At 37.5% G+C, this 23,603-nt stretch overlaps 1 protein-coding gene across 2 annotated transcripts; it reads left to right on the top strand.

Annotated features, from left to right (window-relative positions):
* Positions 1 to 649: 649 nt before the first annotated feature.
* On the top strand, positions 650 to 23,376 carry LOC139950183 (solute carrier organic anion transporter family member 2A1-like). Of its 2 annotated transcripts, none has more exons than XM_071948820.1 (13): positions 650 to 711; positions 2,957 to 3,030; positions 5,677 to 6,002; positions 6,467 to 6,630; positions 10,511 to 10,708; positions 11,413 to 11,790; positions 12,362 to 12,526; positions 12,782 to 13,004; positions 15,042 to 15,186; positions 17,079 to 17,266; positions 18,229 to 18,293; positions 19,282 to 19,478; positions 20,587 to 23,376. In XM_071948820.1, exons 2-13 carry the CDS (start codon positions 3,007 to 3,009, stop codon positions 20,671 to 20,673), a joined length of 2,160 nt encoding a protein of 719 aa, XP_071804921.1. In that variant the 5' UTR covers positions 650 to 711; positions 2,957 to 3,006; the 3' UTR covers positions 20,674 to 23,376. The 2 variants fall into 2 exon arrangements, with proteins under 2 accessions (XP_071804921.1, XP_071804920.1); XM_071948819.1 differs by lacking the exon at positions 650 to 711 and adding an exon at positions 1,174 to 1,280.
* Positions 23,377 to 23,603: the final 227 nt, after the last annotated feature.

The following is a 23,603-nucleotide window of genomic DNA, read 5'->3' on the forward strand; positions in this document are numbered from 1 at the left end:
CACGCTCAAACACCCTGACAGGAGGAACAAGGTTGGATATTCCCCGTCGGGACCCTCACTAAAAATCTGATGCCGACGTGTCTCTGAACACTGCATGACCTCAGAATCCCTGTGATTTATCAAAACTATCAGACAAGAGAGCCTTTGAAAGAGCCTTTGAAATTTGATCAAACAGTCAAACCCACCGTTATGCTTTAGTGAACATCGGGGCTAAGAACTATTGGTTCACACCCTTTGTAATACAAACAATCAACCAAGGGCAAGGATTTGCAATCCTGTCTGGCAAGTTTTCGATGGGGAACTTGAACCCTTTTACAAAACCTTAAGGGATTTTTTTTAATAATGCCCAGTACATTAATATTAGTATGGGTATTTTAAAGTTTATTTTACTCTTGAAGATTTTGGGTCTACCAGAGTGTCGACACGAATGAACAGGATTTAGCAAGTGGGTTTCAGCGCGTAGTTCCTTTTGGGGAACATTACTTTTATAAAGACGTATTTGTTTGTTTGTTTGTTTGTTTGTTTGTTTGTTTATTTTATGTAAGGATGTTGTATAACCCCTTTTCTATAGTTGTTGAAACCCACCACGGCTTTAACTTATAGCCTTATATAAATATCCTTGCGCCCTTTGAACTGTGCATATGGCTACGTAACAGTGGTCTCACCACTGGGTATCGAATTCTCTCTCACTGATCACTGATTCTCTCTAAGGTAAGAAACTTTTTTCTAACAAATAAGTTTAACCAGAACTTGGCTTTACAACCCGAGTTTTATTTCACTCGTCTTTTAGTCAGTTTTTCTTTAAGTTAAACACAACAGAATTATAAAAAATAAAAATAAAAAGTTTGATGTTTAAAAACAAAACAACAATTTTAATAAGTAGGCTTACTTTGTTTGCATAGGTTTATAAACGTGTACTTGGGTTCCAAGAACTACTTGTTTTTGAAAACCGTTTGTGTAAGCCGTGACCCAGCAGAAAAGTCAATTGTGCAAGCTAATCAAACAAATACAATAATGTTTTGCAAACGTCACGGTTGTAAGAAATGGTTGTAAACAAAATGCTACCGGGTCGTACCAGGGCTGGAGAGGTGAGACCACAGCTACCTGCAGAGAGATAGGGGGATATGCATAGGCTAGTAGTTTGTTTGGTTGACCTCGTTTAACAAGTACGGTGCAATGGAATTGAAAGAGGTTTATTGTTGTGTACAATTTTCTCGCAAAACGACTTGCTTTCATGTCATGAATCAACGGCCTGGGCACAAGTTCCTAAGGCCTCGTCTGTAAGTACAACAAACTCGCTAAACACATTAAAGTATTGCTTTAGCTGAATCAGGTTGCCAACCCAAATTACGTCAAGTTTGCATTATTGTAGCTGTGTCCGACACAATTTTTGCTCAGCAAAGAGACATTTATCGGGCAGTAATCTCATCGGGCAGTTACAGGCAATACCGGTTTGATCACAGAGTTAAAATATTGGACTTTACGGGCGAAAGAGGTGATGTCGCTTTGTGTGGTGCGGGGGGAAAATGCTGGAAAAATGTGGGGAATTGTGTTACGCCCAGTTTCTTCTCACCCATTTCCCGTCTACCCCCCCCCCCAAAAAAAGTCTTTGCTTTTCTATTTCTATAATTTTCTTTTCAGAAGAAATTATCTAGACCTATGGGGGTAAACAGGCCTACCACTGAAACAAAGGAACCCTTGTAACAGTGACGAAGCAATCGAAACGCACTGATTTGTACGCGCGGCGCACAGGATTGGCCAATGAACAACCTCCTTTTGACCTCTAGGGGAGGGCGCTCACAAAGGATATTATCGAAATGACGTCATGTGCATAAGGTCAATTGTGAAAAGTGTCCTGTAAGTTGGCGCGTCAAGAGCATGCAAGTCCTCACTTAAAGGAACACGTTGCCTTGGATCGGACGAGTTGGTCTATAAAAAAGCGTTTGAAACCGTTTGTTATGAAATGTATATGGTTGGAAAGATGTTTTAAAAGTAGAATATAATGTTCCACACAAGTATCACTAAAAATTGCACGATTTTTATTTTACGTCGCGAATCAACACGGTCGGCCATTTATGGGAGTCAATTTTTTGACTCCCATAAATGGCCGACCGTGTTAGTCGACGAGTTTAAACGTAAACCACGCAATTTTGAGGCATATTTGTGTAGATCATTTTTTACTTTTACAACAGTTTTCTAACCATATCAATTTTATAACAAACGGTTACAAACGCTTTTCAAAGACCAACTCGACCGATCCAAGGCAACGTGTTCCTTTAAACCAGGGACCTTAAATAATTGTACCCCATTTGAAAAGCGTTTGTTACCGTTTGTCATAGAATGCATATAGGAAGATTATTTAAAAAGTAGAATATAATGTTCCACACAAGAATTTCACTCGAAATAGCGTGGTTTTCATATTACCTCGTCAAAACACACGTTTGTTCGCCAAGTAAAAGGAAAACCACGCAAATGTGTGTTGATCATTGTATCTACTTTTTCCAACCATATGCATTTTATAACAAACGGTTACGAACGCTTTTCAAAGACCAACTCGACCGATCCAAGGCAACGTGTTCCTTTAATCTTCATTAACCAGTTTCGAGCAATAGTCTCAGCGCGAATAAAATCAGTGTTTTTATTCATTCCGATCGCGAAGTGTTTCGAACAGTTGGCAAAGTATACTGATTGAGTAACACTTATGAGATCATTCACGAGCTACTACTGATCCTTATCAACTGGCCTTTGGTCCATGTCGGCTAGTCTACCGAGATAAGCGATGGTTGGTTTATAATTAATGAAATTAAAGGTATAACGCAACATAGATAAGAGTTAATAAATACTTCATCAAATAGAATCACAGGAAGTCAACGTGAATCGACACAAAATACCCCAGCAGGCTACGAATGATCACCGTGAGGCTTAACGGATTTACAACTACACATTATTTCCTCAGTCAAATTACAGGTATAAGGTGAAGTGACTAGGTGTATCTGGAGCTACCTAATGATGCCAACGTACACACAAATTGTAAGTTGTTCACCTTTAAAGAAACTGGACACTGTTGGTAATTGTTAAAGACCAGTCTTCTCACTGTATCTCAACACATGCATAAAAATAACAAACCTGTGAAACATTGTGCTCAATTGGTCGTCGAAGTTGCGAGATGATAATGGAGAAAAAAACTTGTCACACGAAGTTGTGTGTTTCAGATGCTTGATTTCGAGAACGCAAATTCTTAATCTGAGATCTCGAAATCAAATTCGTGGAAAAGTACTTCTTTCTCGAAAACTATGGCACTTCAGAGGGAGCCGTTTCTCACAATGTTTAATACTTGACTATCAACCTCTCCCCAGTACTCATTACCAAGAAAGGTTTTATGCGAGTAATTATTTTTTAGTAATAACCAATAATGTCCACTGCCTTTTAAGGTACTCTAATAGGATTAGTAACGGGAACATCATCATTGTTTTAATTTTAACATGCCGTTCATTGGCAGTCAATAGATAATTTATTTAATTTAGCTGCACACGGGGAGACATCATCAAAGCTATTTGATGGATGTGCCCGTTACAGTAATAAAAAACAAAACGAGACAAACAGTACACAAATCTGTACTTTATAAAGACAATAGTTCATACTCAAAACCATTTATTTCCTCAGTGAAATATTTCCCTCTGAATTGAAGTCATATTCAAGAAAACTGTATCTGGAAGCCATAACAAATTCAGCTGATTTTGATTCTTACAACCAACATTAAAGGGAAGGTACACGTTTGGTAATTACTCAAAACAAACATTAACTTCAAAAAACGGACTTGGTAATAAGCATTGGAGAGCTGTTGATAGAATAAAACATTGTGAGAAACGGCTCCCTCTTAAGCAACATAGATTTTGCGAAAGAGGTAGTTTCATTTTCTCGCAACTTCGATGACCAATTGAGCTAAAATGTTCACAGTTTTTTGTTATGCTTATGTTGGGATACACCAAATGAGAAGACTGGTCTTTGACAATTACCAAACGTGTACCTTCCCTTTAACGATAGTGTTGTTGTACAAGCTCAACATTGTGCATGTGTTCACTATTTTCACCTGACTATTACAATTGAAGAAGCCCTGCCAATTAATTTGTACAAGTTTTCCATGGTTACACCAACATGAACCACTGATTTAAAAGCTTTCTCAACTCTACCAATCATGTGTAGTACCTTTAAATACTGTTTAAAGGGAAGGTACACGTTTGGTCATTGTCAAAGACCAGTCTTCTCACTTGGTGAATCCCGTCATAACCATAAAATAACAAGCCTATGAAAATGTGGGCTCAATTGGTCATCGAAGTTGCGAGGAAATTATGAAAGTAAAAACACCCTTATTGGACGAATTTGTGTGCTGTCAGATTAGTGAGAAATTAATTACCTCTTTCTCGAAAAATCGTTACTTCAGAGGGAGTCATTTCCCACAATGTTTTATACCATCAACAACTCTCCAATGCTTGTTACCAAGTCAGTTTTAAAGCTAATATTTGTTTTGAGTAACTACCAAACGTGTACCTTCCCTTTAATGGCATACATTCCTCAAAGACACTGGACACTCAAATATCTACTAAACAAATTTTTACTCAACATAATTGTTAGCATTAAAACTTATCTGGTAAAGAGCACGGGACAGCTGTTGATAGTATAAAATAATATTGTGAGAAATGGCTCCCTCCGAAGAAACGTAGTTTTTGAGAAAGAGGTAATGTCTCACTCAAATAATTATTAAAAAAGTTCAGGCCTGAAGCCTTTTTTGGGCATCAGAAAACACACAGATTAATTTGTGTAAAAAAGGGCATTATAAACAAAATGTTATGCTGGCGTATGCCGACCTTGGGTATTTTATTTTTTGTTTTTTTCAAGAGAGGAAATTTAATGATTAAAATCTATTACATACATAAACATAAAATAAATGTCATCAAGATAGACCGGCAGCCCAGAGCACTTTGGTTAAAGGAACGAGTTACCAATATTTGAGTACATGAACATTTAGTGGACGTTAAACCTGACATAGTCAGATATGGATGCCTGCCGGGAACCCCCCACTGCGTGTAGCGCATGGACCCCCAACAAAAAGGCAAAATAATGGGCTGAATCAAAGATTCTAGGTACCAAGAGAAACCAAGTGGAAATTGTCATTAACATTATACTAAGTAAAAAATATCAACCGCTAGACAAATTTTCTGCTGCATTAGGCCAGACAGACACCCCCTCCCTCAAATGTTTACTGTACAAACCTATGGGTTGAATGATTACCCAGTTGTCAAATCAGCTCAGATTTACATGAAACTTCGTCCAATTGTTCCACTTTAGCTTTAAATGCAAAAACTTGCATGACACAAAATACTCAGTGAATCACATGAAAACTTTGATCCTCAAACAGTGGCAACTACAGGGCCTCGATAATATAAGGTTGACTGTTGACTCTGATTAGAGTTCAGTGCAGTACTTGTCAATAACATCTGGTGCGAGCTAAATTTTTGTATGAGCTATTTATTTGCTTAAACACAGGACCATGCAACCAAAACGACAACAGTGTACTATAACGAAGTGGCTTGACTCTGCTATCTAATTTAGAAAAAACAAAACTGCAAACACAAACAATTCGCAATGACCGAATACTTTAATGACAAATGTTTCCAGGCACAAAATGACTCGCCCACCGAAGAGAAACACAATGGCGTTGTTGTCGAGGAAGACATCGAGGAGGACGAGTTTCAAAATCAGTGCGGTCTCGGCTGTCTCCGTTGCCGATGCCTTAAAGTGTTCGCCCACCCGAACGTCTTCGTGTTGTGCGTGGGTATGATGGTCGTGACTATGATCGGTGCTACGGGAGTCTATCTAGCTGGAGTCATCTCGACCATCGAGAAGAGGTTTCAGTTGAAGAGCTCCGAGTCTGGCATCATCCTTTCGATGAATGACATCTCTGCTCTATGTGGTGTACTTTTTGTTACATACTTCGGAGGAAAGTAAGTCACCCTTGCGAACAAGTATATTAATTAAACGTTAAAACATACGCTGTTCGTATGGGACGTAAAGCCGTTGGTCCCATGTGTTGTGTAACGCATCTAGAAGAACCCAGTGCACTTTTCGAAAAGAGAAGGGGTTCGCCCCGGTGTCCATGGCTGTGGCTACTGTGGCTACTGTAGGTCAACGGGGTACGGGCTCAGGGCTGACTCCCCAGGGGTGGATTTCACAAAGGTAGTCTTAACTTGGGACTAGTCCGAGGCAATGCTATAGGAGATAGGACCAGTCCTAAGTTAGGATGAGTTACTGGTCCTAACTTAGGAATGGTCCAATCTCTCAGCTACCCCAGGAGCTAAGAAAGATTCACGGGATGTAATTTGCCCAATGACCAGGGCACTCATGTTAAGTGCATTACGGTTATTGTGAAATACGCCCCATAATATCGTGTTATTATTATTATCATTAGGTCCCACCGACCAAGAATCATTGGTATATCTGGGATAATACTCGCCCTGGGAACCTTTGTGACGGCCCTGCCCCAATTCATCTATGACAACCCTGCCCTCGATGACATCATCACGTCATCAGACAAGTCAGGGCAAACAACGGGAGGGTATGTCTATGCAGAAGGTATGCACAATGTTAGAGTGTTTGTTTGTCTGTTTACTGTTTTTTCTGTAAGTTTTTGGTTCGTTGGGTTCTGTTTGTTTGTTGGGGTATGTGTTTGTTTGTTTGGGTGTTTGCTTGTGTGTTTGCTTGTTTGTTTGTTTGTTTGTTTTGTATGTTTCATTGTTAGATTGTTTGATATGTGTGTTTACTGTATTTTTTTATTTTTTTTTTTTTGGGGGGGGGGGGGGGGTCTGTAAGGCTTTTGAGTTCATTCGGGTTTTTGCTTGTTTGCTCACTATTTTTTTTTCCTGAAAGGTTTTAGTTTGTTGGGTTTCTTTGGTTTATGTGTCTGTTTGGCTGTTGAGTTGCAGATAGTTTGTTGACTATGCTGCACCGCTGCTTACTCGCTGACAGTTAGTTTTGCGCATGTGGGAAATTGTTGACGAGCGCCCTCTTGAGTCAAAATCGTAAACAAAACATAGCCTTTCAACCGTTGAAAACGATCTGGGGTCATCGCGATTTTTGAACAATTAAAAGCCAAGATGGAAAACTAAACATGAATATGCAATGAAGTTAGTTGCGATGGTCGGATTTCGAGTCGAATTGATCCTTCAAAATCTACGTAATGTGAATTTTCTTGTTGAGAAATAGACTTCACACGTAAGAAATATATAACAACTAATGTTTTCCACTCAAAATTGAAAAAGCAAACCCTTTGAAAACAATTCCCTGTTTTTTTTTGGTAACACATGACGACGTTCTGGTGAAGCATTTTTATCAAGAGTAATGTACACAAGCATTGGGCAATTGCGCTTTTTGTGACGTGTGCACATTGTAATAAACATTGTGCATTGTATGCGTTTGTTTAGTTTGTATGTGAAACATGTAGGCCGCGTCAGAAAAACGTCGGTGGAATCCCACTGATTTTGATAATTCCAGAGGGTTTGCTGCTATATGAACGGAATAATTTGATAAAATAATAATTTTCCTCTACAACAATCATTGTTTTAAAATCAGGGAAATTCAACGTTACTCACAACACTAACAAAACTCATCGTTGACGTCATTCGGTCTCGGTTTTAAAGTCATAGAAACATGCACAAAACAGCGATGGGGTCACTGCTATGAATAATTCATCTCATGTTAGACGTTCTGAAAATCTCGCGCATGCGCAAAACTATTTGGCACTCGATGTAGAGCTCTGAACAGCGGTGGCTGTTGTCTGGTTTTTGTGTGGCCATTCCTTGGGTTTTTCTTTGTTTGTACATTATTTTTTGTTTAAGGTTTTGGTTTTTATTTGTGTCCATTTATTTTGTAAAAAATGTTTATGCTCATCAAACAATTTTACTAAACTTTTGACATAAGTTACTAAATTATGTTCGATTTCGATTCGGCTTATAAAATCATAAATATTATAAACAAACATGACAACTGACAGCTAGAAGTATCAACCCTAACATCCTACCAAGTAGCACTAGAGTTTCCCGACTAAAAAGCATCACTGGCTTCGACCAAGATGCAAATTAAGATATGCCAAGACAGTGTAATGAAGTCACCTTTAAAAATTAAAAAAAGGACAACATCAACAAGATGGCCCAACATCGGAAAAGGGAGTGTATACAAGAGATTGAATTGTATTGAATTTGACAAACTTTGTGACCCTAAGGTCAAATTACAAAGTCATTATAATAGTTAAAAATGGATATGACGTAAACATTAAAAAATAAAAGAAAAAAAGTACACCTTAAAATTTTACGCAACATTGTTTTAAAAAAAAAATTATAAGAGGGTTAATGATCTTGTGTATGGCCTGAGATGCATGACGGAAAAGCGTTCACGAAAATGCATTACGAACAGAAGTTGAATTGCACAAACAAACTTAAAAGTAATTGACACTTTAGCAATTAATTACTCAAAACATAATGTCAGCATAAAACATTACTTGGTAACGAGCAATGGGGAGCTGTTGATAGTGTTAAACACTGTGAAACAATGGCTACCTCTGAAGTAACGTAGTTTTTTAGAAAGGGTAACTTTCTCTCTCAAAAAAACACTACAGTCCTGAAGTCTTTAATAGGAGACTTTAGGGACGCTTGCGTGGCAGCAGACTTACCAGGTTAATTCCATTGTTCTCGGTAATTTGCGCATGCTCAGAGCTACGTTAACACTGGAAGTTTGCCTGGTAAGTCTGCTGCCACCTAGCGTTCTAAAGTTTTCCATTGTGCATCAAACAGCACACATTAGTTGTCCAGTTGTGCAACCGTAAATGTGTTATTCCTTTCACTATTCTCTTGCAACTTCGATTACCAATTGAGTATAAATTTTCACAGATTTTTTTTTTATGCATATTAGGGGAATACTAAGTGAGAATACTGGTTTTGACAAATTTGAGGTGTCCGATGCCTTTAAAAAGTGTAGATCTAATACGAAAAGGTTTAACTCTTTACCTTGGTTCTTTGATGACCTCCAACGCTCGTCCGGATCCATTATAAAAACACCCTCAAACCACAAATCCGTAGTTCTCCACTCCTTCTGGTTACAGTATCCTTTCTCATGAAGGAGTTGTAGGAATACAGTTTGTGGTTGTGAAGTTTCACTTTGAGCACCTTGCAACTACACAGCGTTTATTATGGCTCCTGCATCTCCATGATTAAGTCTTATACTTTGCCTCGAGCTTTTCAAAAGATAACCAAGAACTGCAGTCGACGGCAACTCACTCAAACTTGCTAAAACCCCGTGACCGAATTCTACAACTGGTTCTAGAACACAGTTATTCCGGTAATATCTGTGAATGCACGTGATTGGCATAGGTATGAATGTTGATTTATTTGCAGGTAAAGTTCATCAGAAATTACGATGTCAGAATCCAACGGTATGGAGCCGACGATGTGCTGCAATGCAGTCTGCGACTGCCCCGGTCTGAACGCCATATTTGTCATGTAATCGCCACACAATGAGCACTAGGCAAATAAGCACAAAGCTCCTTATTTGCATAATAATAAAGATCTTATAAATGAACTACATTCCTCAGTCGACCCAAGACCAAGGATTATACTGAATGAACTTGTTTAGTTAAAGAAATACAATCCCAGTAGCTCATGCCGTTTTCGAATACACAGTCTCAGCCCCAGATTCCGCTGAGGCTAGTAGTTTGGCCCCGCGGTTGTATCGACAAGCTTTGCGTACGCAACCAGGGCTTCAGATGCGAGGACGGAGCCTTAAGCCGAATCCAAAGACAAAGTCTTAATTTCGAAAAGGGTCGTAGTTATTCCAAGACAGGAAATAACTCAGATGAGTTACTGTAGCCCTAGGCCTTAAATTGAGGAATAACTACCTTAGAACCAGTATTCTTTGAATATGCATTTATGTTGACGGGGTCGGGCCTTGGAGTCAAACCCTATTCTATTTGTATCATTTGTTCTCTTCATCATCTTCTTCGTGTTGTACTGTTTTGAAACTGTTTTAATTTGTGTACACAATGAATAAATTCCCAAGTGTTTAGGTCCTGATAAAAAAATCATTAAGGACCCTGCTTGGGGTAAACGGGCTCATGAACAATTTTTGTATAATTAATTTTGTTCCACATGTCAATTTTGTTGGTAAGCAACATTAACCAGCCGCTAATTATATATATATTTTTTTCTGCATTATAAAAACGAAAGCCAAACTTTGTTTTGAATGAACCGGCAATTACGTATAAGCTCCCCTAGGTATGGAAAGTTGACAAGCCTATTCCGATTGGGGCGAAGCCGGCTCGAAACGCAAACTATTTGACGTATGTAATATTGTTTCAAGGCATCAATAAAGGAAATCATAAAATAAATATTCACTGAATAGTATTTAATTCATTGTCAATTTCACCAATACACCTCTAAAACAATTTTGTTTCAATATAATGCAGAACTCACTTGCAACGTCGGTGGTAACTACACAAAGTGCACCAGCGAAGAGATCGATGCGTCTGGTTCCCAACTCGGCAAGGCGTGGCCCATCTTAATGGGCCAGTTATTGTGTGGGGTAGGTGGTACTTCCATACTCCCTCTTGCCTTGACATATCTTGATGACGCGGTTGAGAAGAGACTACTGCCGATGTATCTAGGTTCGTAGGTTTTTTTTCCTTTTTTTTCCCAAATTTTATTTTTTTGCCAATACAGAAAATAAACAAAAACAAAAACATCACCAAAAACACATGAAGGGCAAACAGTGAACAAAGGATAAACAAAATCAAAATACAGGTTCAAAAATTTAGGTTAGGCCTAATTTGCATCGTGAAAATTTAGTGCTTTAAATTAAAGGTTTATTGATCATTTGTATCTTGCACTAATATCTTTTGGTATAACAGTGTAGGCCTACGAAATTATTTCAAAATGTTTAACATAACAGATAAGTGACTCAAGAAAAGAAAAAAATATATGTTTTTGTGTTTGTGATTTTTTATTTCTTTTATTTTAGCCATTTTTTTAAATTTATCTCTGGAAATGCTTTGATTCAATCTTAAGCTGCCCTCGATTTACCGCCTGTTTAATGTTGCATTTCTCGTGATAACAATGTCGCTGTGGAATTGGCAAAATTGCTTCTTCATTCAACAGGAATGTTCTTAGAAGACAAAACAAGGAAACACAAAACAGAAAAAATGATATTAAGGACTTCAGGCTGCAGTATGTACAATAAATGTTTTTTGGGGGTTTTTTTCGCATAAATGTTGAGATACACCAAGTGAGAGAACTGGTCTTTGACAATTACTAATGTTGTCCAGTGTCTTTCATTAATTATTAAGTAATTTATGTTTTTTCTCTCTTCCAGCTCTTACATTTCTTCCAATGACGATCTCAGCCTTGATGGGATTTTCAATTAGCAGCTTTTGTCTATCAATATTTACCGACTTCTACAAGACAGACGCCTCCGCACTTGGACTGAACCCCCGGGATCCCAGATGGCAGGGGGCCTGGTGGCTTGGCTTCATCATCTACGGCTTCATCTTGCTAGCTTGCTCGGTTCCTTTCTTCTTTTTCCCGAGAATGATGGACAAGCCTAAGTCCTACTGCTGTTTTACCGGGGTACCCGAGTGTTGTAAGGTACTGGCCAAGAGGGACGTGCCGCCGGGTGGGATGGGAATGTCTACCGGAGAAACGCCCAATGCTGGCACCAAGTTATCCAAAAAAACGATGGAAATTATTAAGGGTAAGTCTTTATTTAGTGCAAATTAGTTTCTGCCTTTTATAACTTGTTGATATTTTGTGGTGCTTTTTAATTTGTGCAAGCAATGTTTTTTTTTTTCTTTTCTTTGTTTCTCTTTTTTTTTCTTTTAGAGTGATATCGTTTATTATGTCTTATGCTTTACTTTTAAGCATCTTTTTGTTGTTTACTAATGTTTTTTTATAAACATATTCTAAATAATTTTAGATTTTTAATATGTGGCCAGGAATATTGGAATTGAAAGCCTTCGTGCTTATGTTTTTTTCCTCCCCCCCCTTTTTTTTAATTCCAGCGAAATATACCCTGGCTGTACTAGTGAATGCTAGCTACATTGGTGAAATCGAATTAATCATTTTTTCCTCTTTAATGCTGACCAACGGAGCATTCATTTTCAAACGAAATTGAAAGAGTGACTGGTTTTAAAATAAGTGAAAATAAGTTTTATTTAGTGCGTGTGAATCTTTAGAAATAATTAAGCAAGGCCTTTTTCTCTTAGGAGCGAAGCATCATGCCATTATGTATTTAGCAAAATTGTGATTATTTTGTTTTGTTTAAGAGTTTCTGGCATCGTTATGGCGACTTCTAACCAACAGCACCTACATGTCTGCAACATTTGGCTATTGCTGTTCAGTGTTGGCTTTCTCTGGCTCAGCCGTGTTTATAGCCAAATATATCCAGTATGAGTTTGCCATTCTCCCATCCAGAGCTGGAGTCTTATTGGGTAAGTACTTTTGGAGGCAAACTAACTCTTTCACCTATTCTTTTTATTATTATATTTTTTTAAATTCCTACCTTTACTTTCTGTATTTTTATAAACATGTATGTTTTTTGTTGGAGGGGTCTGGGAGGGCACATCGCTTTGATGGCAGTTTTACCAACTTTTGCCTTACCCTGGACGGCCCCTGCCAATAAAGAATTATGTCCGGAGATTTAAAACAAATAAATAAACCAAATAAATAAATAAATCTCTTTGCAGGTCTCACGATAATGCCTGGTACTGTAATCGGAGTAATGCTTGGTGGTATACTAACAACAATGGTCGCAGGCAGCCAGCGTCGATTTGTCGTACTCGCACTCATTTTGCACGGTCTAACTGCAGTAGGGTATGGAATACTAATGCTCATTGGATGTCAGAACGACAGCATTGCTGGACTGACAACGGAGTATGGATATAATGGTCATCTGAATGATGGAACAAGGTTGGTGTATCTGTTTGGTATGTGGTGCAATCAGGGTAGAATTATAATACAAATTTGAATTATTTCTTCAGCCAACGTTAAAAAGTTGAAAACAAACAACATCGGAAATTGTAGTGCACCTCGAACTCTCTAGATTTAACATTTACAAATAACATATAACATAAATAACATATGCTACAAGCAGAAAAGAAAAGAGTTTCCATTAAAATCACGAACCGCACGAGGATAAAAACTACCGGTAAACCGCTTACTACCTTTAACATGCTTAAAAGCACTGTACACGTTTGGTAACTGTCAAAGACCATTGTCCTCACTTGGTGTATCCCATCATAAGCATAAAATAACAAACATGTGAAAATTTGGGCTCAATCGGTGATCGAAGTTGCGTGAAAATGATGAAAGAAAGAACACCCTTGTTGGACTTTGTGTTCTTTCAGATAGGAATAAAAGACTTCTAGCTAGAAGTCTTTTATTATTCTAGTGAGAAATTACCTCTTTTTCAAAAACTACGTTACTTCAGAGGGAGTCGTTTCCCACAATGTTTTATACTGTCAACAGCTCTCCAATGCTCGTTACCAAGTAAGTTTTTTAAGTTTATATTTGTTTTGAGTAGTTATCAAATGTGTACCTTCCCTTTAAGACGACGATTAGAAGGGAGGAATTGGAAATAATCAGTTGCTGGGTAGACTGGCTCCTAGGATAAAGACACGTACTTGTTTTTTCAGAACCAGTGATATCATTGGTTACAATGAATGATGGAACAATATAGGAGTGCGTTTTAGCGACCCAAACCAGAAACAATCGGTTGAGCGTTTTCGCGTGTTCGGCTGAGCGCGGTGACGATGCTGTTCAGACCAACCGGTGAGTCGGTTGGGTTTTTTGTGTGGTCGCCAAAACGCACTTTGTGTCTCTGTTTGGTATATACCTGTCCATTGTTGTGATAAACAAGGTGCGCTGATTGGCATGGTCGACCGCGTATGTTAGCAAAATAGTCAATCATGTCAAAGACACTGGACACTATTGGTAAATAACAAAGGCTAGTCTTCACAGTTTCTGTATCTAAACATATGCATTATACAATAACAAACCTGTTAAAATTTGAGTTTAATTTGTCGTCGAAGTTGCGAGATAATAATGAAAGAAAAAACACCCTTGCTACACAAAGTTGTGCGCTTTCAGATGCTTAATTTCCAGACCTCAAAATTCTAAATCTGACATCTCGAAATCAAATTCGTGGAAAATTACTTTTTTATCGAAAACTACATTACTTCAGAGGGAGCCATTTCTCACAATGTTTTATACTATCAACCTCTCCCCATTACTCGTTACCACAAAAGGCTTTATGCTAATAATTATTTTGAGTAATTACCAATAGTGTCCACTGCCTTTTGTAACCCACTTTCTGTAAGAAAGATTCATGAGTTGAAATATACTTCTTTGAATTTGTTGATTTTTGCCAACAAATTAAGCTTATTTTTGAATAGTTTGTGTCACATTTCTACAAACTATATGGCTAGCTGCTGTTGATTTGCATTTATGGCTTTCCACGGTTTTCAGTTGGCAAAAGCTCGCACTTTGACGTTGCAATAGAGTGGTCTGATTTAAGGGCGCAGTCAGGGTAGATTGGTCCCTTGTCTGTATCCGCAAGCAACGATTAACTCTGCATTCCACGCTAAGCAGACAAAACACTATCTGATTAGCGGGTCAAGACAGGTATCTGCTTTTTAGAACCAGTGATTTCATTGGATAAACATGCAGTGACGTAAAATTGATTGGTCCAAGGTTGTCGGTCGTATGCATATTTACTGTAGGTGAAAGGTGAAGATGGACGGGGATTGACCTAGGCTTGGTGGGGGCCTCTCTTTGGCGTAATTCACGAAGTGTGACGCGACACGAGAGGGATTGGTTGCACTTGTAAACATCTACCAAATTATTTCGAAGATTATTTCGAAGATTATATCCAAGACTGAGTGACAACGTGATTGAAAGGCTGCTTTTAAAACAAACCATTTTTATGACGAAAATTGATAATTACAGCTTTGAAATCAACGCACCGTGTAACATGGACTGCACGTGCGAAAAGGGCAATTACTCCCCTGTCTGTGGTACCGACGGAATGACGTATGCAACGGCGTGCTACGCCGGCTGTGAGGCGGTATTGCTTGACCCACTCAATAACACGGTAGGAACAATTTCTAAGACATCCAACATTATGATGACACCCGTGCATGAAACGTGACACACTTTTGCAAAGTGAATACAAATAGTTAAAGCCATTGGACACTTGCTGAACAGAACAAAAATTAAAAGTTCACAGATTTACAAATAACTTACAGGGTTTACAGAAGGTAATGGCGAAAGATTTCTCTTGAAATATTATTCCATGAAATATTTTACTTTTTGAGAAAACATTAAAACAATATTATCATTTCTCGATATCTAGAATAACGGATTTATTTTAAACACATGACACGGCGAAACTTGCGGAAGCAAGGGTGGGTTTCCCCGTTATTTTCTCCCGACTCCGATGACCGATTGAACCTAAATTTTCACAGGTTTATTTATGTTATAATTTTTATATCAGTTGTGATACACGAAATGTGGGCCTTTGGACACTACTGTTTACCGATGTTGTGCGATTGCTTTAATGCAAGGACAATTTCTTGTGAATGCACACGTGGTACACATTTAAAGGGTCTATGTACTTTTTGTAGGACAAAATACAGAATGTCCACAGATTTACATTAAACTTACACAGTTTGAAGATAATGATGGTAAAAAGCTTCCCTGAAAATATTACTTGCTGAGGTGCGGTTGTTTTTGAGAAATGAGTAAAACAATGTCATGAAAATAATTTTCGTCTAAAAAACTACAGCACCTCAGCAACTAATATTTTAAGGTACGCTTTCTACTTTCATTATCTTCAAACGGTGAAAGTTTGATGCAAATCTGTGGATATTGTGTTTTGTGTTACAAAAAAATATCCAAACCCTTTAATGAGGACCTATGATAAAAGAAGACAATGGGGTCCATGGTTCGGGAACAATCAACAGTTTGAAAACATGTTAGAAAAACCGGGACCTATAATAAAAGAGGGCAATATAGTCCACGGTTCGGTAAAGTCCACCAGTGGAAAACGTGTACAAGACCAATGGGAGTTGTTGCCAAAAAGTTAGGCGTATACAAGCTTTCAAGTGTTGGGGTGTTTAGGTTCCGCTTTCCAAGTGGATGTTCACTTTGGTTTTATACGAACCGGTACAATAATGACAAACCAATAGTCGTCTTAAATTCTAAACAACCCAAACATTCTCAAAAGTGCATCATTGTGGGTTGTTTTGTTCATTCCTTTGTCCATTCCATCAACATCTTCCCTTGGCTGTGTAGGCCTATACAAACATCCTTGTTCATTTGGTGTCTTTAAAGGCAGTGGACACTATTGGTAATTACTCAGAATAAGTAGTAGCATAAAACCTTACTTGGTAACGAGTAATTGGGAGAAGTTGATGGTATAAAACACTGTGAGAAATGGCTCCCTCTGAAGTGCCATAGTTTTTGAGAAAGAAGTAATTTTCCACGAATTTGATTTCGAGACCTCAGATTTAGAATTTGGGGTCTCGAAATCAAGCATCTGAAAGCACACAACTTCGTGTGACAAGGGTGTTTTTTCTTTCATTATTATCTCTCTACTTCGACGACCGATTGAGCTCAAATTTTTACAGGTTTGTTATTTTATGCATATGTTGAGATACACCAAGTGAGAAGACTGGTCTTTAACAGTTACCAATAGTGTCCACTGTCTTTAAAGTAAACGTAAATGAGCACATTTCCCAATTTCATTCAACTGCTTTCAAATGCAGACACTATTGCTTACAAATTGTCTGCTGAGCAGAACAGAGCAGGATACCAGTTACAAATCGTACATGCGACATGGTAGTTTGACTGGTAACCTTATTCTAGTAAGCAGAATTTTGATTTGCTTATAGCTATTTTTTGTGCTCGGGCAGCTCTAAGAAATTGGGCCCGATCCAGTGCTAGTAAACCGAATGTTAATGATCAACCATTAATTATCAACAGGTGTACGAGGACTGCAAGTGCATCAACCAAACTCAAGACAGTTTCTCCGTCGAGTATCCGTACAATTTTGCAACCAAAGGAGCATGCGCATCGACATGTGACATGCTGATGATCTTTATCGTGTCATTCTGTGTCGTCTCCGCCATCAAGGCATCGACTCACAACTCGTCGTTCATGTTAAAGTTCAGGTAAAACACAACAAGTCGTTTAAAGTTGGTTGCTAAATATTTCTGGCTGGATTGGCAGCATATTGCGTCACAGCACCTTGTAAACCATTACATTGTGCTTAAGGATTAGGTCTTATATATATATCATACTCCGTCCCACTCATTGCAGGATACGTGGCGCTTTGTATCCTTTCAAAATGCGCATAAATACGGTTGTTATTATTAGTTATTACTATTAGTAACTGTTGTAAGCATTTAAATTTTGACGATACATTTTAAATGAAACTTAATGCCTATACCCTGCCCGATATGCAGCAGAGGGTCTCCACATAAAGTATAGTTGACTATAGTTTAAAGGAACATTGCAGAATTGGTTGTGCTAGCAAAAGAATTGCTGGCAGTGTAAGCACTTTATGTAATCCACCATCTATATGAACGGACAAGCCTGTCAAAGAAGTTGGAGATCGATTTGCCATCTGGGTCACGTGAAATTATTGAAAAAACGATAACACTTTTTGCATGACATCGATACAAAAAAATTAATAAAAATAAAACGCTTAGTGGGCGATAAACTCCAAACAGGAAATTATTTTATTTATTTCTCATCAAATTATGACATTTCAGACTGGAATATTTCTAGGGATGTATTCTCTCATCATCATAATATGGTGTAAGTTCTATGTAAATCTGATGACCTTCACGATTTGTTGCCTTTCACCAAGTCTGTATTGTTCCTTTAAGTTGCTTTCTGAACACTAGGGCCTAAGTGTTTATTTAAAAATGAATAAATGCATTGAAAAGGTAGCCTACCGATATTCGACATGGCAAATCCAATTCTTCAAAAAAGGATGTTATCATCCTGTTTTAGTTGAATTGATCGAGATTAATACACAATCATATTGACATTAATTAATGGTAGATGTTGTTTACGTCTTATTTAATTTGCGTTGTGTATAACTGTTTTCTCAACAATCGTTTGTTAGATCCGTCTTGCCGAAAGACAGAGAGTTGGCAGTTGGGTTATCTTCATTTCTCAGCAAAATTCTGGGTGAGTCATTGCTATCATTGAAACACTCAAGGGCCCAATTTTAGAGTTGCGTAAAACTGAAAATATTGCTTGAAACATTTCTGCTAAGCAGTGAGCAGGATACCAGTCACAAATTGTACTTTTGTTATGGTAGTTTGGCTGGTAACATTTAGTCTTACCTTAAAGGGTAATTTTGTTTTACCTAGCTATTTTTTTTTTTTTTTTTTTTTGCCTGAGCGGCCCTATGCAATCTGGCACTGCTTACACTGACTGGAATCCTGTATCGTAATACGGCCACCAACTGAGTCATGGTTGGTGATCACGCGGTTTTTGTATGTACCATTTGGGAGACTGAAGACTCGGAAAGACTGGGCAAGTTTATGAATCTGGCTTCAGATGTTCGTGTGATAAATACTTTCTGTTCTCCAATAAATCTTGATGCTATCAAGACTGAAACGGCTATTTTTAGAGTTGTAAACTTTGGAGAACTTTGGTAAAGAGTTTTTCGCTTCGTTCGAAGGAAAAATGTAGATTTCTTGTTAGACTTGCACAATCTATCCCATTTTAATATGCTTAAAGCAATCGCCGACACCGGTAAACAGTATTGTCCAAAGGCCCACACTTCGTGTATCACAACTATTATATAAAATAACAAACTTGTGAAAATTTAGGCTCAATCGGTCATCGGAGTCGGGAGAAAATAACGGGAAAACCCACCCTTGTTTCAGCACGTTTTGCCGTGTCAGGACACATGTGTTGAAATTAAATCCGTTATTCTCGATATCGAAGAATTGATAATTGTTTTAATGTTTTCTTACAAAATTTAAGCATTTCATGGAATAATATTTCAAGGGAAGTATTTCACCATTACCTTCTGTAAACCCTGTAGGTTATCTGTAAATCTGTGAACTTGTCATCTTTGTTCTGTTTAGAAAGTGTCCAATGGCTTTAAATAAGTAGGCTACTTTCAGAGACCAATATTATAATTTTATATTTTCTTAAATTCTAGGTTTCATACCAGCTCCAATCATCTACGGTGCTGCAATTGAGTCCCAGTGTTTGTTCTGGCAGGAGTCATGCGAGAAGACCGGGGAATGTATGCAGTATGATCGGCCAGGTTTGAGATACGTCTACTTCGGGCTAACGGGAGGTCTGAAAGTTATTGTTGTGCTTTGCTACTGTCTGAGCGCCTACTTTGTTTTTAGGGTAAGTGGTGCATTTTTTTTGGAGTAAGTATTTCCCTTTGGCATATGAAGCACAACTCAAGCATGCTTCGCTTTTGAAAACGCGAAGGCACCAAGGCATACTCCCTGAGCAAGGGGCACCCTACGAGGAAATTGTAAATTTCTACTGTAGCATTTCAAGGGCACCAAGGCAATGACCAGGGGGAATGGAGGCAATCGTCTTTGTTGCCGCCAGGAAGTATTAGCCCAGGTAGACTGACCATATCCATTGTTTTTATGTAGTTTTCAGCTGAAGGGCTCATTGTCACGTTCTAAGATTAACTTTGTTTCAATGTCATTGTCTGTCCTTTCATTTGTTTCTTTTAGAAACAAAACGCAGGAAATTTGTATAATTGTAAACATGGTTTTATAAATACTATGACAGTTCCTCTTGAAGATGAGCAGCGTATACTGTTCGGAACGTCGATGCCGGGCTCTTTTCAGAGCCAACACTCCCACAAAAAGAAAGACTTACACATGGTTGTACCCGCAAGTGTAATATTTATTTATAGATTCTTCCTACTTTTACATTTACTCTATCCGTCCATTGAATGTTTCTCAAAATGATAAATGTCGTGTATGGTCTACCTAACGTTATTCCCAACATGCTTAAAGGCAGTGGACACTTTTGGTAATTACTCAAAACACTTACTTCGGTAACGAGGAATGGAGAGCCGTTGTTTGTATAAAACATTGTGAGAAACGGCTACCTCTTTCTGAAGTATAACGTGGTATTTGAGAAAGAAGTAATTTATGACTAAAATATTTGAATTGAATTCGGCTCCCTCTGCAGTAACGTGGTTTTTGAGAAAGAAGTAGTTTATGACTAAAATAATTATTTTAATTGAATTCGAAACCTCAGCTGAGGTCTCGATTTCAAGCATCTGAAAGCACACAATTTGTGGAAACCACACAACTTGTGCGACTTTTCTACCATTAATTTTCTCGCAACCTCGACGACCAAATGAGTTGTTCACATACAGGTTTATTACTTTTATGTTGATCATGTGAGAAGACTGGTCTTTGACAATTACCAAAGGTGTCCAATGCATTTAAAACCAACACTAATTTCACTGTGTTGTTTTCAACAGGGCGATTCCACACAGAACGGAAACGAAGAAGAAAAGAATGCCACTGAGTTTAAAGATGAGACGAAGACAAAACCAGGGACAGTTTAAAGGAACATTACAGAATTGGTTTTTGCGAACAAAACAGTTGCTAGCAGTGTAAGCACTTTATGTAATCCACCATATACAAAACGGACAAACCTGTCGAAGTTTGCGATCGATCGGCCATCTGGGTCACGAGAGAATAGTGAAAAATCGATTACAAATTTTCCAGTACATCGATTCCAAAATAAAAATAAATAAAACGCTCACTGAGTGATAAACTCCAAACGCGATGTTAGATTATTTATTTCTCATCAAATATGACATTTCAGACAGAAATATTTCAAGAGATGTTTTCTACTATCATCATCATTAGACCATGTAAGTTTTATGTAAATCTGTGATTTTTGTTTCTTACAAATTTTGTAACGTTCCTTTAAGGTAATTGTAACAAGCCTCATCTCCTCAAACCGGCTTCCACACTGTTCATGTTCTTTGACTGTATCTACCTTTCACTACTCTGTTCGCTATTACATTATGTAGGCCTATGCACTTTTAAAGGGTCTGGGGTCGATTTCACAAAAGTAGTCCTAACTTAGGACTAGTCCTTAGCAATGCTAAGAGATAGGACTGGTCCTAAGTTAGGACCAGTAACTCATACTAACTTAGGACTGGTCCTATCTCTTAGCATTGCCTATAGGACTAGTCATAAGTTAGGACTACCTTTGTGAAACCCACCCCTGGGTACTTTTTGTAGGACACAAAACATTTCAGAAGATTTACATTAAACTTACATGGTTTGATGACAATGATGTTAGAAAGCTTCCCTTAAAATAATTATTACAAACCGAGTTGCTGTCATTTCTTTTTTGAAATGATTGAACGCAAATAACTTTCGTACATTGTGAAACGACGATTGGTCACATTCCTAAATATTCAAAGTAACTGTCATTATATTTTATAGGATTGCAACATTATCGAGTTCAATGTTTTGATCAGTTTACAATTATGTTTTTACTTAAGTATTTCTTTTTTACTGTAAAATGTTTTTGACAAATTTAAATAATAGCATATTTTACTCATAATGTGATATTTCAATTTTGGAAAGACAGTAACTTTAAAGTTGAATTATCACTTCATCAGTTTGTATCGAATCTACAGTTGGGTGTTGATTCGTTACGATGTCAACTGTAGATTCGTTACGTATCTACAGTTGACTGTAAATTTGGATAACGAATGCGTATGACGAAAGTAGATTCTAAACGAATCTACAGTTAAGTGAGAAGATTCACAAGAACAATCTACACTTTCATCAATAGAGTGACGTCACAAAAATACATTTTGTGAAGAAAGACCTTGCAGGAAATGCAATAACATTATCACGCACACAAGAGAAACACAAAACGTATGTTAGATCTGGGGAGGCTCGAGCCGGACTGAGTAAGAAAATGATTCAGTGAGTAATAATTATGACCGTAACCCGAGAGATTATCTTCCTTTTCAATTTGTTACATCTTATAGATTTATGTTTGCTTATCTTTCACATCCTCCTCGCAAACTGTTTAAAGGGTCTGTATATACCTTTGGGAACGATTTGAAATTAGACTAGAAAATAGATTTTAAAATAGATTTGAAAAATTAATCGCGAGGAAAAATTACTTGGTATATAGATAGTACTATAGCTTTGGATAGTATAATTAACTTTGAGAAATATTTTACTTTGAAATACTGCGTTAATGGCAACAAAATATTCATTTTTATTCGCGAAAATGTTAATCTGGGAAGCGTTACTGAGAGTTATATTTGCATATTATTCTTCCTGTGTAGACAAAAGAAAATATCTTTAAAATTCTTTTACTTTTTGAAACGAATTTTTCACATGTTAGTTTTTGTCAATATTTACTATTGTATATAATTGAAGAGTTTGTTCCATCCATTAACCAACCGTAAACAACCCATTTAACTGATGTTCCACCAATAGCTAGTAACACTGACGTAACTTAAAGGCAGTGGACACTATTGGTAATTACTCAAAATAATTATCAGCATAAAACCTCACTTGCTAACGAGTAATGGGGAGAGATTGATAGTATAAAACATTGTGAGAAACGGCTCCCTCTGAAGTGACGTAGTTTTCGAGAAGAAGTAATTTTCCACGAATTTGATTTCGAGACCTTAAGTTAAGAATTTGAGGTCTCGAAATCAAGCATCTGAAAGCACACAACTTCGTATGACAAGGGTAATTTTTCTCACTGTCTTTTCAGCTTCGACGTTCGATTGAGCTCAAATTTTCACAGGTTTGTTATGTTATGCATATATTATGTTGAGATACACCAAGTGAGAAGACTGGTCTTTGACAATTACCAATAGCGTCCACTGTCTTTAAATGAACTGGACACGTTTCGTTATTGATAATGACCAGTACGACAACATATGCATAAAATAAAAAATCTGTGAAAATATTGGGCTCAATCGGTCATCGAAGGTGCAAAAGAAGGTAAGAAAAAGCACCCTTGTTGCATTATTTTGTCTGCTTCATTATGCAAAATAAAAGGCGTCAGCTGAAGTCTTTGTATATTTGAGTGAAAAATTACCTCTTTCTCAAAAACTACGTTACTTCACAGAGAGCCGTTTCTCACAATGTTTTATAATATCAACAGCGAAGAGTAAGAATTAACAAAAAAAACAACGAAGATCACATTTGCAGGGACCATTTGTATTGTTATTAAAGGCTTAGTACATATATCTATTATATGTCTCTTTTACCCCAAATCATGTTTGGTTGTCTTGTTTTTGTCGAGTGTTTTGTTCTATTTGTTTGTATTTTTTTTTTTTTTTTTTACAACCGGTCAAATGCTGCAAACTTGCTTACGTCATGGCATTTAATTACATGTGACGCTTCATTAGATATTGAAAAAGCACCGAGGACAAAATAATACGTTGTATTCAAAATAGAAAAACGCATGTGCGTGTATTAATTAATTTCAGTGCGGTTCTTT

This window comes from Asterias amurensis, chromosome 17, assembly GCF_032118995.1.
Source record: "Asterias amurensis chromosome 17, ASM3211899v1".
Taxonomy (NCBI): domain Eukaryota; kingdom Metazoa; phylum Echinodermata; class Asteroidea; order Forcipulatida; family Asteriidae; genus Asterias; species Asterias amurensis.

What these genes read in the sequence shown, in the direction of transcription:
- LOC139950183 (XM_071948820.1), top strand. Translation starts at nt 3,007, where the DNA reads ATGATGCCAACGTACACACAAATT. An exon ending in AACGATGGAAATTATTAAGG is followed by an intron (nt 11,791 to 12,361) that starts GTAAGTCTTTAT and finishes GTTTTGTTTAAG; the next exon opens with AGTTTCTGGCATCGTTATGG. An exon ending in TCGTTCATGTTAAAGTTCAG is followed by an intron (nt 17,267 to 18,228) that starts GTAAAACACAAC and finishes ATCGTTTGTTAG; the next exon opens with ATCCGTCTTGCCGAAAGACA.